Consider the following 15,798-nt stretch of genomic DNA (forward strand, 5'->3'; position numbering starts at 1 on the left):
CATTTCTTGGCTTTTGTAAATAGTGCAGTGATAAACATAGGGGTTCATCTGTCTTTTTCAAACTGGAGTGCTGCATTCTTAACGTAAATTCCTAGAGGTGGAATTCCTGGGTCAAATGGTATTTCTATTTTGAGGATTTTGAGGAACCTCCATACTGCTTTCCACAATGATTGAACTAATTTACATTCCCACCAGCAGTGTAGGAGGGTTCCCCGTTCTCCACAACCTCAACAACATTTGTTGTTGATTGTCTTTTCGATGATGGCGATCCTTACTGGTGTGAGGTGATATCTCATTGTGATTTTAATTTGCATTTCTCTGATGACAAGCAATGTGGAGCATCTTTTCATGTGTCTGTTGGCCATCTGAATTTCTTCTTTAGAGAAATGTCTTTTCAGCTCCTCTGCCCATTTTTTAACTGGATTATTTGCTTTTTGTTTGTTGAGGTGTGTGAGCTGTTCATATATTTTGTATGTCAGCCCTTTATCAGATCTGTCATTTATGACTATATTCTCCCATACTGTAGGGTTCCTTTTTGTTCTATTGATGGTGTCCTTTGCTGTACCGAAGCTTTTCAGCTTGATATAGTCCCACTTGTTCATTTTTACTTTTGTTTCCCTTGCCTGGGGAGATTAGTTCATGAAGAAGTCACTCATGTTTATGTCCAAGAGGTTTTTGCCTATGTTTTTTCTAAGAGTTTTATGGTTTCATAACTTACATTCAGGTCTTTGATCCATTTTGAATTTACTTTTGTGTATCGGGTTAGACAATGATCCAGTTTCATTCTCTTACATGTAGCTGTCCAGTTTTGCCAAAACCAGCTGTTAAAGAGGCTGTAATTTCCCCTTTGTATGTCCATGGCTCATTTATTGTATATTAATTGGCCATATATGTTTGTGTTAATGTTTGGAATCTCTATTCTGTTCCACTGGTGGGCTCTGTTCTTGTGCCAATACCAAATTGTCCTGATCACTGTGGCTTTGTAGTAGAGCTTGAAGTTGGGGAGCGAGATCCCTCCCACTTTATTGTTCCTTCTAAGGATTGCTTTGGCTATTCGGGGTCTTTGGTGGTTCCATATGAATTTTTGAACGATTTGTTCCAGTTCATTGAAGAATGCTGTTGGTAATTTGATAGGGATTGCATCGAATCTGTATATTGCTTTGGGCAGGATGGCCATTTTGACGATATTAATTCTTCCCAGCTAGGAGCATGGGATGAGTTTCTATTTGTTAGTGACCTCTTTAATTTCTCTTAAGAGTGTCTTGTATTTTTCAGGGTATAGGTCTTTCACTTCCTAGGTTAGGTTTATTCCTAGGTATTTTATTCTTTTTGATGCTATTGTGAATGGAATTGTTTTCCTGATTTCTCTTTCTATTAGTTCATTGTTGGTATATAGGAAATCCACAGATTTCTCTGTGTCTATTTTGTATCCTGCAAATTTGCTGAATTCCGATGTTAGTTCTAGTAGTTTTGGAGTGGAGTATTTAGGATTTTTTATGTACAATATCATGTCATCTGCAAATAGTGACAGTTTGACTTCTTCTTTACCAATCTGGATTCCTTGTATTTCTTTGTTTTGTGTAATTGCTGTGGCTAGGACCTCCAGTACTATGTCGAATAACAGTGGGGAGAGTGGGCATCCCTGTCTTGTTCTCGATCTCAGAGGTAAAGCTTTCAGCCTCTCGCTGTTCAGTATGATGTTAGCTGTGGGTTTATCATATGTGGCCTTTATTATGTTGAGGTACTTGCCCTGTGTGCCCATTTTGTTGAGAGTTTTTATCATGAATGGATGTTGAATTTTGTCGAATGCTTTTTCAGCATCTGTGGAGATGATCATGTGGTGTTTGTCCTTCTTTTGGTTGATGTGGTGGATGATGTTGATGGATTTTCGAATGTTGTACCATCCTTGCATCCCTGGGATGAATTCCACTTGGTTATGGTGTATGATCCTTTTGATGTATTTTTGAATTTGGTTTGCTAATACTTTGTTGAGTATTTTTGCATCTACATTCATCAGTGGTATTGATCTGTAGTTTTCTTTTTTGGTGTTGTCTTTGCTTGGTTTTGGTATTAGGGTGATGTTGGCTTTATAGAATGAGTTTGAGAGTATTCCCTCCTCTTCTATTTTTTGGAAAACTTTAAGGAGAATGGGTATTTTGTCTTCTCTGTATGTCTGATGAAATTCCTAAGTAAATCCATCTGGCGCAGGGGTTTTGTTCTTGGGTAGTTTTTTGATTACCACTTCAGTTTCGTTGCTGGTAATTGGTCTGTTTAGATTTTCTGTTTCTTTCTGAGTCAGTCTTGGATGGTTGTATTTTTCTAGGAAGTTGTCCATTTCTCCTAGGTTTTCCAGCTTGTTAGCATATAGGTTTTCATAGTATTCTCTAATAATTCTTTGTATTTCTGTGGGTCTCTTGTGAATTTCCTGTCTCGTTTGTGATTCTGTTGATGTGTGTTGACTCTCTTTTTCTCTTAATAAGTCTGGCTAGAGGCTTATCTATTTTGTTTATTTTCTTGAAGAACCAGCTCTTGATTTCATTGATTTTTTCTATCGTTTAATTCTTCTCAGTTTTATTTATTTATTCTCTGATCTTTTTTATGTCCCTCCATCTGCTGTTAGGCCTCATTTGTTCTTCTTTTTCCAATTTTGATAATTGTGACATTAGACTATTAATTTAGGATTGTTCTTCCTTCTTTAATTATGCCTGGATTACTGTATACTTTCCTCATAAGACTGCTTTTGCTGTGTGTCCCACAGAAGTTGGGACTTTGTGTTGTCATTTGTTCGCATATATTGCTGGATCTACATTTTAATTTGGTCGTTGATCCATTGATTATTTAGGAGCATGTTGTTAAGCCTCCATGTGTTTGTGGGCCTTTTTGCTTTCTTTGTACAATTTATTTCTAGTTTTATATCTTTGTCGTCTGAAAAGTTGGTTGGTAGGATTTCAATCTTTTTTAATTTACTGAGGCTCTTTTTGTGGCCTAGTATGTGGTCTATTCTGGAGAATGTTCCATGTGCACTTGAGAAAAATGTGTATCCTGTTGCTTTTGGATGTAGAATTCTATAGATGTCTATTAGGTCCAGCTGTTGTAGTGTGTTGTTCCGTGCCTCTGTGTCCTCACTTATTTTCTGTCTGTTGGATCTGTCCTTTGGAGTGAGTGGTGTGTTAAAGTCTCTCAAAATGAATGCACTGCATTCTATTTCCTCCTTTAATTCTGTTACTATTTGTTTCACATATATTGGTGCTCCTGTATTGGGTGCATATATGTTTATAATGGTTATATCCTCTTGTTGGACTGAGCCCTTTATCATTATGTAGTGTCCTTCCTTATCTTGTTACTTTCTTTGTTTTGAAGTCTACTTTGTCTGATACTAGTACAGGAACACCTGCTTTTTTCTCCCTGTTGTTTGCATGAAATATCTTTTTCCATCCCTTGACTTTTAATCTGTGCATGTCTTTGGGTTTGAGGTGAGTCTCTTGTAAGCAGCATATAGATGGGTCTTGCTTTTTTATCCATTCTATTACTCTTTGTCTTTTGATTGGTGCATTCGGGCCATTTACATTTAGGGTGATTATTTAAAGGTATGTACTTATTGCCATTGCAGGCTTTTGATTCGTGGTTACCGAAGTTCATGGTTAGCTTCTTTACTACCTTATTGTCTAACTTAACTCACTTATTGAGCTGTTATAAACGCAGCCTGATGATTATTTCTCTCCCTTTTTATTCCTCCTCCTCCATTCTTCATATGTTGGATGTTTTTTTCTGTGCTCTTTTTAGGAGTGCTCCCATCTAGAGCAGTCCCTCTAAAATACCCTGTGGAGGTGGTTTGTGGGAGCAAATTCCCTCAACTTTTGCTTGTCTGGGAATTGTTTAGTCCCTCCTTCATATTTAAATGATAATCATGCTGGATATAGTATCCTTGGTTCAATGCCCTTCTGTTTCATTGCATTAAATATATCATGCCATTCTCTTCTGGCCTGTAAGGTTTCTGTTGAGAAGTCTGATGATAGCCTGATGGGTTTTCCTTTGTAGGTGACCTTTTTTCTCTCTCTGGCTTCCTTTATTACTCTGTCCTTGTCCTTGATCTTTGCCATTTTAATTATCATGTGTCTTGGTGTTGTCCTCTTTGGGTCCTTTCTGTTGGGAGTTCTGTGTGCCTCCGTAGTCTGAGCAACTATTTCCTCCCCCAGTTTGGGAAAGTTCTCAGCAATTATTTCTTCAAAGACACTTTCTATCCCTTTTTCTCTCTCTTCTTCTGGTACCCGTATAATGTGGATATTGTTCCTTTTGGTTTGGTCACACAGTTCTCTTAATAAAGTCTCATTCTTGGAGATCCTTTTATCTCTCTCTGCGTCATCTTCTATGTGTTCCTGTTCTCTGGTTTCTATTCCATCAATGGCCTCTTGCATCTTATCCATTCTGCTTATAAATGCTTCCAGGGATTGTTTCACTTCTGTAATCTCCCTCTGGACGTCATCCCTTAGCTCTTGTATATTTATCTGCATCTCCGTCAGCATGTTTATGATTTTTATTTTGAATTCTTTTTCAGGAAAACTGGTTATGTCTATCTCCTTTTCAGGGGTTGTGATTTTGGTCTCTATCAAATTCTTCTGCCTTTTCATGGCGATAGAGATAGTTTGCGGAGCTGTCGCAAGTGATGGCTGGGAGAACGTCCCTTCTTGTTGGTTTGTGGCCTTCCTCTCCTGGGAGAACAGTGACCTCTAGCAGCTTGTGCTCAGCAGCTGCATACAGACAGGGCTTCTGATTGTTGCCGGGCCGCTGTGGAGTTTAGCTCCGAGGTTGCTGTTGGCATGGCCTGCCTGGGTCTGCTGTTCCGATCTGGCAGAGCTGCGTCGGAGTGGAAAAGGCCGGGAGGCTGTTTATATCCGTGAGGAGTCTCCGAGCCTCCCTGCTGCACAGGGTGTTAGGGTGCCCAGAGTTTCCCGGGATTCCCAGCTGCTAGGCTAAGTATCCCAAGATGCTTCCATCCAGCTGTGGGGTCCCTGTCTCTTTAAGACTTTCAAAAAGCACTCGGTTTTCTTTGTCCCAGGGTCGCCGGCTGCAGGGACCCGCTCACAGGTCTTACTGTCCTGTTTCCCTAGTTTCCAGCACCCCACGCATGCACTGTGTCTGCGCTCTGGTGCGGATGGCTAGGGCTCGCTATTTAGCAGTCCTGGGCTCCCTCTCCCTCCCCGCTACGACTCCTGTCCTCCCACCGGGAGTTGGGGTGAGGGGCGCTTGGGTCCCTCTGGGCCGCGGCTTATATCTTAGCCCCTTCACGAGGCGATGGGTTCTCGCAGATGTGGATGTAGTCTCGCTATTGTCCTGTGTCTTCTGGTCGCTCTTTTAGAAAGAGTTGTTATTTGTTGTATTTTCAAAAATATATGTGGTTTTCGGAGGAAATTGCTGCTGCTCTACGCAGACTGCCATGTTGTCTCCCTCTCTTGACTGAACTTTTTGAAAGCACACATCTGAGCAGGTCAGTCCCCTACTTAAAGTCCTTCAGGAGCTCTCCATAGCCGTCAGGGTGAAGTTGGGCCCCGACCGATGCCTCAGTAATCACATGGACCTGGGTCTCTCTCTTGCAGCATCCTGTAGCCTGAGAACTACTTTCTGTCTCCTCAATATTCCATGGCCTTTCTCTTGATTCTGTTACTTGGTACAGGGAGTCTGTCTGCCTATGACACCAGACCCTCCCTGCATGTGGCTTGGCTTACTCATCTTGGCAATGGGCGTGTGTTGCTTTTGTAAAACAACTGATGTTTAAAAGAACTACCTTAAGAATCGCCTTTTCCTGGGCAACCATTCCTCAATCACCCTCCCCAAATCAGCCTGCTTTTGAGACTCCTCTATGTGCCCAAAGCACCCAAGGTTTAACATTTGTTAGTATTTTACCATATTTGTTTCAAATGTGAGTTTTTTGTGGAGATATTCAAAGTAAATTACAAATATCACTATCCCATCCTAAATATTTCTATAAACACCTCTAAAAAACAAGGACATTTCCTACTTAATCACAATACTATTATCTCATACGATAAAATTAATAATAACGTGCTATATCACTGAAAACTTAGTGTGACTTTAATTCTGTGTCCCCAATACTTAACACATTTCGTGATGAGTAGCAATAAATGTTTGAAATAATTTCTTATTTCAACAAATAGGGCAGTAGGATATTTATCTACTCAGAAGTTTTTGGGTTTTAGAGTTTAGTTTTTTTAACTATAATGTGGTTTAATTTGCAGATGAAAATGCAAAAAGGAGAGCAAAGAAAGCCAAGAAAAAGGAAAAGAAGAAGAAACACAAATCGTCAGTTTTCTCCTTCAATTTTTGTTATAAAAAGTTCAAATATATATAAAATTATGTAAGATATCAGAAAATAATATGATGATCCCCCATGTAACTATCACCCAGCTTGATAATTATCAACTCATGGGAAGTCTCCACTGCCCCCATTATTTTGAAACCAATCCCAGATTATCATTTCATCCATAAACCAGCATGTTTCTTTAAAAGATAGACATTCTTTTTTTAAAAAACCATAACCATAGTACTATTATCATGCCTGAGATATTTAACAGTAATTTGTCAGTTATCAGTTTTTTGTCCAGTTTATTCAAATCAGGATCCAAATTGCCATTGGTTGATGTATCTTGTACATCTCTTTAAATCAATAAGTTCCCCTACCCTTTTTGTTCCTGCACTGTATTCATTGAAGAAACCAAATCATTTACCTTAGAATTTCCTGCAGTATGGATTTTGCTGATCGTATTCTTATAGTGTCCTTTTAACACGTTCTCTGTCTTTTGTGTTTCCTATAGATTGATAGTTAGGTCTAGAGACTTGATGAGGTTCAGATGTGAGTTTTTGGCAGGAATACTTTTTGGGTGGTATTGTATACTTCTATCAGGAGGAAAATAATGTCTGGTTGTCTCTTTTTGTCATATTAACAGCCATTGATGGTCATTGCCTAAGTGGGATTGCAAAACGGTGGTGGTCTAGTTCTGGCTTGCATTCTTCATTTATTAGGTAGCATAATTCTATAAGAGGAGCCTACCCTCGGCTATTTGGTTACCTCGAAATAATAGTTTATAAAAGAAGGGCAGGATACTGGCTTACTTCAAAAATTTTTTTCTTTTATGAGTTTTCAAAATAGCGACTTGGGTTTTTTCAATATCATTATGAACACACATTTGATATATTTTTAAGCTATTACACTTAAAATTATTGATGCTCAAATTGGTAAAAGCTGTTTTTCAAACACTTTATTTGTATTATCTCTCTGTAACATGAAAATTGTATTTCCTTTGTCCCTGTAGGGATCTTTTTAATAGGGAAACATGATTTAGTTAAATAATAGAAAAATTTTTTAAGCAAAATTCTTTAACAAGTTTGAATAAGATGAGAATTTAAATCATGTTAATCAGTCTTTTCATTGCCTTGAAAAAATGAAATGGCCTTTAACATGGGAATATTAAGTCAATTTCTATCAAATTATAATCATTACAGGAAGAAATACAAGAAAAAGAAATCGAAGAAGAGCAGAAAAGATTCCAGTGATTCAAGCTCTAAAGATTCTCAAGAAGAGTTTCTGGAGTATCCTTGGAAGGATCGATCAAGTAGGTACTTCTAATAGACCCAGATTCAAAACCCAGAAAGCATACTAACTGAGTAATCAAAGTGTGAGTATGTTTCTGAACATCTTTCATGCAGAGCCTGAAGAACCCTCAGATTTAATTGGCCCAGAGGCTCCAAAAACACTTGCCTCTCAAGATGATAAACCTTTGAAGTAAGTAACAGTGTATTTATAACATCTAAAGTACCTTCCCCAAGATAACCACCTAACTTACTTTTCTGAGCTTATCTCCTTCTACTCCTTTATTTATACCCCAGGTTCCAACTGAGCAGAACTAAAACTTCCCTGTATTTACTGTTCACTTTCCCACGTTGTGCCTTGTTCACCTTATTTCTTCTCCCAACATGCCTTCCCTTCTATTCCCGGCCCCTGGATTCTTTGCTGCCTCCAATCTCGTCCTGTTAAAATCCTTACCTTCCTTCAAAGCCCTTTTCAAAAGGAGGGGGCATGTGCAGATTCCCAGTACCTTTCCTCCACAAGTAGGTGGGATTCCTACCCCTCTTCAATCCTGTAGTCTTCACGGCATTTTCTATTTCTTTTGTGCAGTGTATTGTATATTCTATTTTGTGTTGCTGTTAATATCCTTATTAATATGTAAATTCCACAAGAACAGAGATTACTTTTGTATTACAAGCTTTGAGTTTAATAGGTATTCAAGAAGTGTTCAATGAATTAAATGAAGGGATGGTAGTTTTTAAAGTCCCCTTGAATGAACGTTAATAGATAGTTGTTATTATATAGCATTATTATTGGTTATAAGTCTAAAAAGTATGTAGATTTGAGATATATTTTTTCTTTTTTTATTGAAGTATAGTTGATACACAATATTATGTTGGTTTCAAGTATACAGCACAGTACTTCAGGAGTTACACACATTATTAAATCCCCACCCCAACTAGTGCAGTTACTATCTGTCAACATAGGAAGATGTTACAGAATCATTGACTGTATTCTCCATGCTGCACTTCCATCCCCGTGACCTACTTACATTATGATCGAGATTTTTGTGCCCCTTTCTCTCTCTCACCCTCCCCACTCACCCACCCCAACCCTTCCCCCATGGTAACCACCAGTCACTTAGCTCTGTGTCTCTTGAGTCTACTGCTGTTTTGTTCATTTTGTTTTGTATTGTTTTTAGATACCACAGACAAGTCGTATGGTATTTGTCTTTCTCTGCCTGGCTTATTTGTCCATGTTGTCGCAAATGGCCGGGTTTCTTTCTTTTTTTTTTTTATGGCTGAATAATATTGCATTGTCTATATGTACCACATCTTCTTTATTCATTCATCTGTTGATGGACACTTTGGTTGCTTCCAGAGATATATTATTTCTTTACTTTTTTTTTTTTTTTTTTTTTAAGGGAAAAGGAATTCGCTAGAGGCAGAAGCCATAAACTCATGGTCTGTAGGGATAAATTGATCCACAATTGTAAACCATGAATCTGTACTCTCACTACCATAGTTCTTTTGTTCTTCCAAAGTATGTCTGTATTTCTGGATAGTTATATAGGTCACAGTGCAATGTTCACTAATTAAAGTAAAGTAATATTGGGTTTCCCAGCATGCTGCCTCTCAGCAAGTTATTCCTACTGTTTTGTGAGAGAAAGTGGGGGTATTTTTTGGTGTAGAAGATCACCTTTTTGTAATGAACCTTTTCTGAATTCTGAATTACTTTGTAGCTATGGCCATGCCCTGCTACCTGGTGAAGGTGCAGCTATGGCTGAATATGTAAAAGCTGGAAAACGTATCCCACGAAGAGGTGAAATTGGCTTGACAAGTGAAGAGATTGCATCATTTGAGCGCTCGGGCTATGTAATGAGTGGTAGCAGGTATGTCCTTGCCATTGAGGTCAGTTTCCATGATTAGATCTTTTCCTCTTTCTTACTTCCAGAATTATATTTTGGTGATTGATTTTCATTAAGTGACCATTCCAAATGAAAAGTAGAACATAGATATTAGTTTAGTATTGGTTTTATCGTTACAAACGTGGTTGTCTAAAATTCCAAATATGTATGTCCCTCTGCCTCAAACTCAGCTGTATCTCCAGCTTCAAAGAATCAGTCTTTCCAGTGTCCTTTCCTAGTTTGTCTTTTAGTTTAGACAGTTTATCCTCTGAGGATATAGTTAAATTCAGGTATTTGTCACTGCCCTATGAGGAATGTGGCATTCTGGTAGTTAGGAAAGCATTTTCGTAAGTCAGTGTTCCTGTTTTCTGAGTTTGCCTCCAGTCCTCTGTGGAGTCAGAGAACATGGACCCTGTAGTTGTCTGTGGACACTGAGACTGGAGAGCAGAAAATGGTAATGACAGACATCAGATTCAGCATGGGGAAATGAATATAAAGTTATGGAAGAAAAAGCAAAGTACCAGGAGGGACAGGAAGAATGAACTGATGGGGCATCAGGACCAAAATCAAACTGAATTTTGGATTTTTAAAATTTTTATGAGCTTTTAAAGTAGGTAACTATTTTTAAATGACGTTGGAGGCAAATGTGTGCAGAACCCGTGGAGCAACCCCAGAATCTTGGAATTCTGAGGAACAATATTTGAAAATGTTACATCTGAGTTGCAGCACAGTAGGATAAGAAAATAAATTAGAGCCATAAGGATTGGAAAGGACGATATAAACACTCATTTTTTGTGAAAATGATTTTTTGCATAGAAAAATGATTTTACGTAGGAAGTATGGATTTTTTCATAGACACATCCTAAAGAATCTTCAGATGAATTATAAATAATAGAAGGGAGTAACAAATGGTTGGGTATAAGGATAAGGTTATCCAACGCAAAAATCAGCTGCATTTCTGTGCACCAGCAAACAACTAGAAAATGTAATTAAGTAAAAAGAAAACATTTATAATAGGATCAGAGAATATGAAGGATTGAGGAATAAACCTTAACAAAAGACATCCAACGCCTCTGTAGGGAAAACTATAAAGCACTAATAAGATGGCTCTAAAATTGATACATCAGACCAGAGAGTCAAGAAGATTGGCCAGGTCACTTCTGAAGAAGAATAGGAAGATGAGATTTGCCCTACCAGACATGAGGATCTATTATGAAACATGGCACTTTAGAAAGCATGGAGGGAACAAACGAATTGTTCAGTGGGATGAAATACAGAGCCCAGAGGCAGAGCCATACGTGTATGGAACATCGTTGTATGAAAGAGATGGCGTGTCAGATCAGTGGGGAAAGAAAGGTATGTTCAGTAAATGGAGGAGGAAAAAACGGTTATCCATATGGAAAACAAAGTAGAACCCTCACCAAAATCAGTACAGCTGAAGGACTTAAATGTCAAAACAACTGTAACACTCTTAGTATGAAATATGAGCAGATATCTATTAGATCTTGGGGTGGGAAAGCATTTCTTAAGGAAGACAATAAAACATATACTGATCAAAATAAAATGTTGATGAATTTACCTACGTTAAAAATAAGAACTTTGTTCATCAAAACACATCTTAAGTAAAAAGATGAGTTCCAAGCTAGGATAACGTCTTGCAGTACACACAACCGATAAAGAGTTAGTACTGAGAATCTTTAAAGAGTACCTGTAAATAACTCAAAAGAAGAATGAGAGAAAGACACAAACAGGCATTCGATAGAAGAAGAAATATATATGGCCTACACATATACAAAAAATACTCATTATCATGGCAAATGAAGATCAAGAGCATACTGATGTACCGTTTTACACCCATTTGAGAGACAAAAAGTCAGACAATACCAGGCATTTGAGAGGATGTGGATCTACAGGATCTCTTAAATATTGCCAATGGTGGTGTAAATTGGTACAGTCATTTTTGAAAAACAGTGTGACATTGTCTTGGGAAGTTGAGCATTCATATGCTTTCTGACCCAGCAACTCCATACCTAGAAACTCAGGAGAAAATCTTTCCATGTACTAGGAGATGTGAGCATAGATGTTTATTACAGCGTCGTTCACGTAGCACTTCTTGTTCCAAATTAACTGCCCTGCTCACTGTACCCTGAGCAACCTGAATGCATTGTCATCTCTTTAGCTCTCCATCCTGTCACTCCCCGAGCTTCACACTAACTTAAAATGATTTTCCCCTCTTGCCCTTACTTGGTTTTCTCTATTTTCCTAGACATAGCTAAAGCTTCATTTTGAACCGGTTGTGTAGGATTGAGTTACATACACAGTTGACCCTTGAACAGTGCGGGAGTTGGGGTACCAATCCCCATGCAGTCGGAGATGATATAACTTTTGATTCCCGAAAAGCTTTATATGAGTAGCCTCCTGTTGCCCGGAAGCCTTACTGATAACATAAACACATATTTTGTATGTTATGCATATTATATACCGTTGTATTCTTAACAATAAAATCAGCTAAAGGAAAGAAAATGTTCTTTCAAATTGTTACAAATCTACAAAGAACTTTTAAGTATATTTATTGAAAATAATCTGCATATAAGTGGACCTTCAAATCCATGTTGTTCAAGCGTCAACTGTACATTAAGGAGGAGGCAAGTTTTCATGAAATTTTCCCTCCAAATCAGTAGGCCTTTTGAAAGTAATGTAATGGTTTCCCTCTGCCTCTGCCCTTATACTCCCTTATTTGGCCCTTGTGCTAAATCTCTTCTTCTTTCTTCTTTCTGAGCTACTACTGGATTCTAAGGAAGTTAAATCCATTCATAAAACTCACCAGAAACTCAGCTATCGATTTAGACTTGGTTCATTTGGTTATGTGATAAATTAGAACCTTGAAAAAGTTCCAGCTGATCATCAGCTTAAGTCTTTCATCTGTCCTGCTATTAATTCCACAAAGGCAAATGCTACATATCATCTAGAAAGTTTAATCATTTGCCCATTTCTGATTGTTCTACTGGAAACAACAGAAATAGACTTATGCCTGTAGTATCTGAAATTAATGACATTCCTGATGTTGACAGAGCATCAGAAATCGTTATTTGAGTACTAGAAATGAATCAAAGGATGCATCAGTTGGTCAAACAAATAAATGATCTTTTAAAAATTGAACCCATAACAAGAACAGTTTCTATTTGTCAGCTTTCAAAATAGAGCACCCTTTATTTAAAAAGGATTAGTGTGGAAGTACCATGAGGATAATTACTGAGAAATTAAGCCAAAAATAAAATTATCTCCAGGCATCGCCGGATGGAGGCTGTGCGACTGCGGAAAGAAAACCAGATCTATAGTGCTGATGAGAAGAGAGCCCTGGCATCCTTTAACCAAGAAGAGAGGCGAAAGAGAGAAAACAAGATTCTGGCCAGTTTTCGAGAGATGATATACAGAAAAACTAAAGGGAAAGATGAGAAATAAGGATTTTCTAATCGTTCAGCAGACATTTTTAACAACAAGAAAGAAAGTGTGGGATATACACACACACACACACACACAAATATATACACAAACAGATTACTGTGATCTGAAAGCTTTCAGTGCTACTGTGCCTTCTATTTAATTCCTTCAGCCCTTCAGTAAGAAGCTGCTCACTGATAGAACTTTAGCAAGTTCCTTGGGTTATTTTGGATTGCCCATAATAACTTTCCGGCTTAAAAATCCAGATTATGAATGAAATCGTACTGGGGGAGGTGAAATTGAGAGAAAGTGTCAGTGAGAGAGAAACTTTACTCTCACACCATGGGACAGTACTACTATTAGCTCCATAAGGATGCCCACCCTCACCCCCACCCCAACTGCACTCATGGGAAATTATTATTCCTGTACGTTGACTATGTTATAAATGGACTTGTAGAAATATACAGGAGGCCACTTTTGTTAACAGAATGAAGGCATTGCTGAAAAAAGCAAATCTGGAATTTGAAAATTGACTTGTGTAATACCATATATAGTCTGCTCTGGAAATTATGTATGTTGGTTTTGGTCCCTACCTCCACCCCCAAACCAACAAACAAACCAAAAAGCAAACTAACCCGTAGACTTATTGAGTTGAAAATGTGAACATTAGTTCTAAAGATTCTTAATAGGTTACTTAAAAATGGTTTTCAAATATAAACTATTGGGACTACTGTTGTGCCAATGTAAGTACATTATTTCCATCTAAGCTGTGCTTAAGTCACTGTTTGAATACTGGAAACGATTGACAGTGAACTGCGATCACGTTTTGTAAGGATGAAGCTACAATGATGTTGAACATATTTTAAGTCTGTCTGTTATGTAATAAGCGTATTTCATTTCAAACATTATTAAACCTTTCAGTTTATTTTTTGTATCCGTCACGGTTTAATCTTTTATACTTTGTATAGAACCCCCTCACTTTATCACTTTTTTATGGCTGCTGTTGACTTAAATTTGGGAGAAAGGAAAAATCCCGGAACTATGAAATTGTGATCTGTTTCCATCCTTTATTTGTTCAACTTGAGTTGGTAGATCACAAGAATGAAAAGGGAGGAGGACAGTGGAAGTTTTGGCTGTTTGTGTTAAGATTGTTTTGAGTTGTCTTATTATTATGTGCCTAGGATAAATTTAAATTACCTGAGTGATGGGGAAATTCGGACACTGCTGTTATAAAATACCCTCCTTTTGTAATAGTTCAATGTGGTTTTTTTCAAAGTTTTAAAATACAGCAGTCATATTTCAAAGTATAGGTCAAAAGTTTTACTGGTTGACGTATGTTGTAGGGAAATGTCTACCTTTAACCCACAACTAATGAACTAAAAACCCAGTTGGCATGTAATAACACTTAGGACCCCTGAATTTGAAGTGATTTCTATTTATCATTGTTGCTGCCTAGCCTCATAAATCTCTCATTTCCAAAAGTTAGAAGAAAACTAGGCCCCAAATTTATGAATCGTAATCCATCTAGTTCCCTGTGTAATAAAAACTAAACTTATAATCGCTACTTAAAAATTTTGTTCTCTAAGAACATAGTTTTTTTGTTAAGGATTCCTGGGGACTGAATGAGTTTGTTCTCTTACTTTCAGTAAGCAAGGCAGTTTATATGCAACAACTTCATGATATATGAATATTGCGGATTTTCAGTGGGTTCTCCTATGTCCTCCACAGAGGAGATGCTTGTTGAGTCAGTGAAAATGTATTATTTCAGAACGTCTAACATTTCTTTCATCAGGGTTTGTTCAGCAAAGATCTGTCAAAGAATAGCTTTGGGAGCACATTCTTTGGGAAAGAGGAAGGAAGAGTAAAAGGGCTGGCAGTAAGTATTTTCAGTTCGGAGAGTTACTGCTTGGAACTGTTCAGTCATCTGAGCCAGAAGTCAAATTAGGAGGGCTGTTGTATTTGAGATATATTTTTTTGTTCTCCAAAGAGACGTGTCTAGTTTTCCACCCCCTCACCTGTTGCTCTAATAATATTTTCCCTACTTTTATATTTACTGTACAAATGTAACAGTTAAAAAAAGAAGAAAGGATAATTACCCGCAGTCTCACCACATCAAGTGTCTTTAGTGTTCTGTGTTCCCTTCCAGTGCTGGTCTACATAAATATATATTCTGACATGCCCGCAAGTAACTGCTTGTAATGTAATTTAGTCTTTGGTGTTTTAAAACTTTGCAGCCAGGCAAGGCAGCCTCACAGGGATGGCAGGGACAAGTGACGATCTGTGCGAAGATGGAAAGAAGACAAAAATAAGTAAGGGTGGCGACTGAACCTTCCCAGTTTCATTGCCTCCAATCCTCAAGTCACCTTGCTGCCGTCACAGTGTGGTGCTGTGGTGTGAGGCAGCATGGCCCACTTCAGTTTCAGAAAGTATTGTTGGACAGTGAGGCTGAGCTTGCAATAAATGGAAGGGGTCTGTGAGTAGGGAAACCCTTCAGACTGGTTGTATTAAGAGCTATAGAACTGTTGCCATTTTTCTTTTCCCCAGCTATTCCCGTAAAGAGATGTGTCTGGGCTGGAGAATTGGGCTCAGATGGGGGAACAAGCAGCCAAGTACCATTTCAGTTTGGTCTGATAGGTAAATTTTAGTAACTGTCTAAGCTCAGTTTCTGTTCTCTAAGGCTGAGTGATACAGACAGTGATGGTAAAAACCTTTTAGAAAGCAGAAAACAACTTACTGGTTACTGTGCTAATGTGACAGAAGTTGCCAAATGGAAAGTGAATGAATACAAAAAAACACAGCTGGTTAATGTGCCACAAGTTTTATTATTCAATAAATATTCTGTGGTTTGATGTACTGTATTGTATTTTTT

General features: G+C 38.0%; 1 protein-coding gene across 2 annotated transcripts in view; it reads left to right on the forward strand.

Annotated features, from left to right (window-relative positions):
* Window positions 1-15,778, forward strand: part of LOC118973376 (NF-kappa-B-activating protein-like) — a 30,498-nt gene extending 14,720 nt beyond the window's left edge. The window contains exons 5-9 of one of the 2 annotated variants that reach the window (XM_073227739.1): window positions 6,255-6,318; window positions 7,519-7,628; window positions 7,723-7,798; window positions 9,324-9,473; window positions 12,776-15,778. In XM_073227739.1, the coding sequence (XP_073083840.1) occupies window positions 6,255-6,318; window positions 7,519-7,628; window positions 7,723-7,798; window positions 9,324-9,473; window positions 12,776-12,950 (575 nt within the window). In that variant the 3' untranslated portion in view covers window positions 12,951-15,778. The remainder of the gene's footprint in view (window positions 1-6,254; window positions 6,319-7,518; window positions 7,629-7,722; window positions 7,799-9,323; window positions 9,474-12,775) is intronic. The other variant, XM_073227740.1, reaches the window with a different exon arrangement.
* Window positions 15,779-15,798: the final 20 nt, after the last annotated feature.

Source organism: Manis javanica, chromosome X (genome assembly GCF_040802235.1).
Source record: "Manis javanica isolate MJ-LG chromosome X, MJ_LKY, whole genome shotgun sequence".
Classification (NCBI taxonomy): Eukaryota; Metazoa; Chordata; class Mammalia; order Pholidota; family Manidae; genus Manis; species Manis javanica.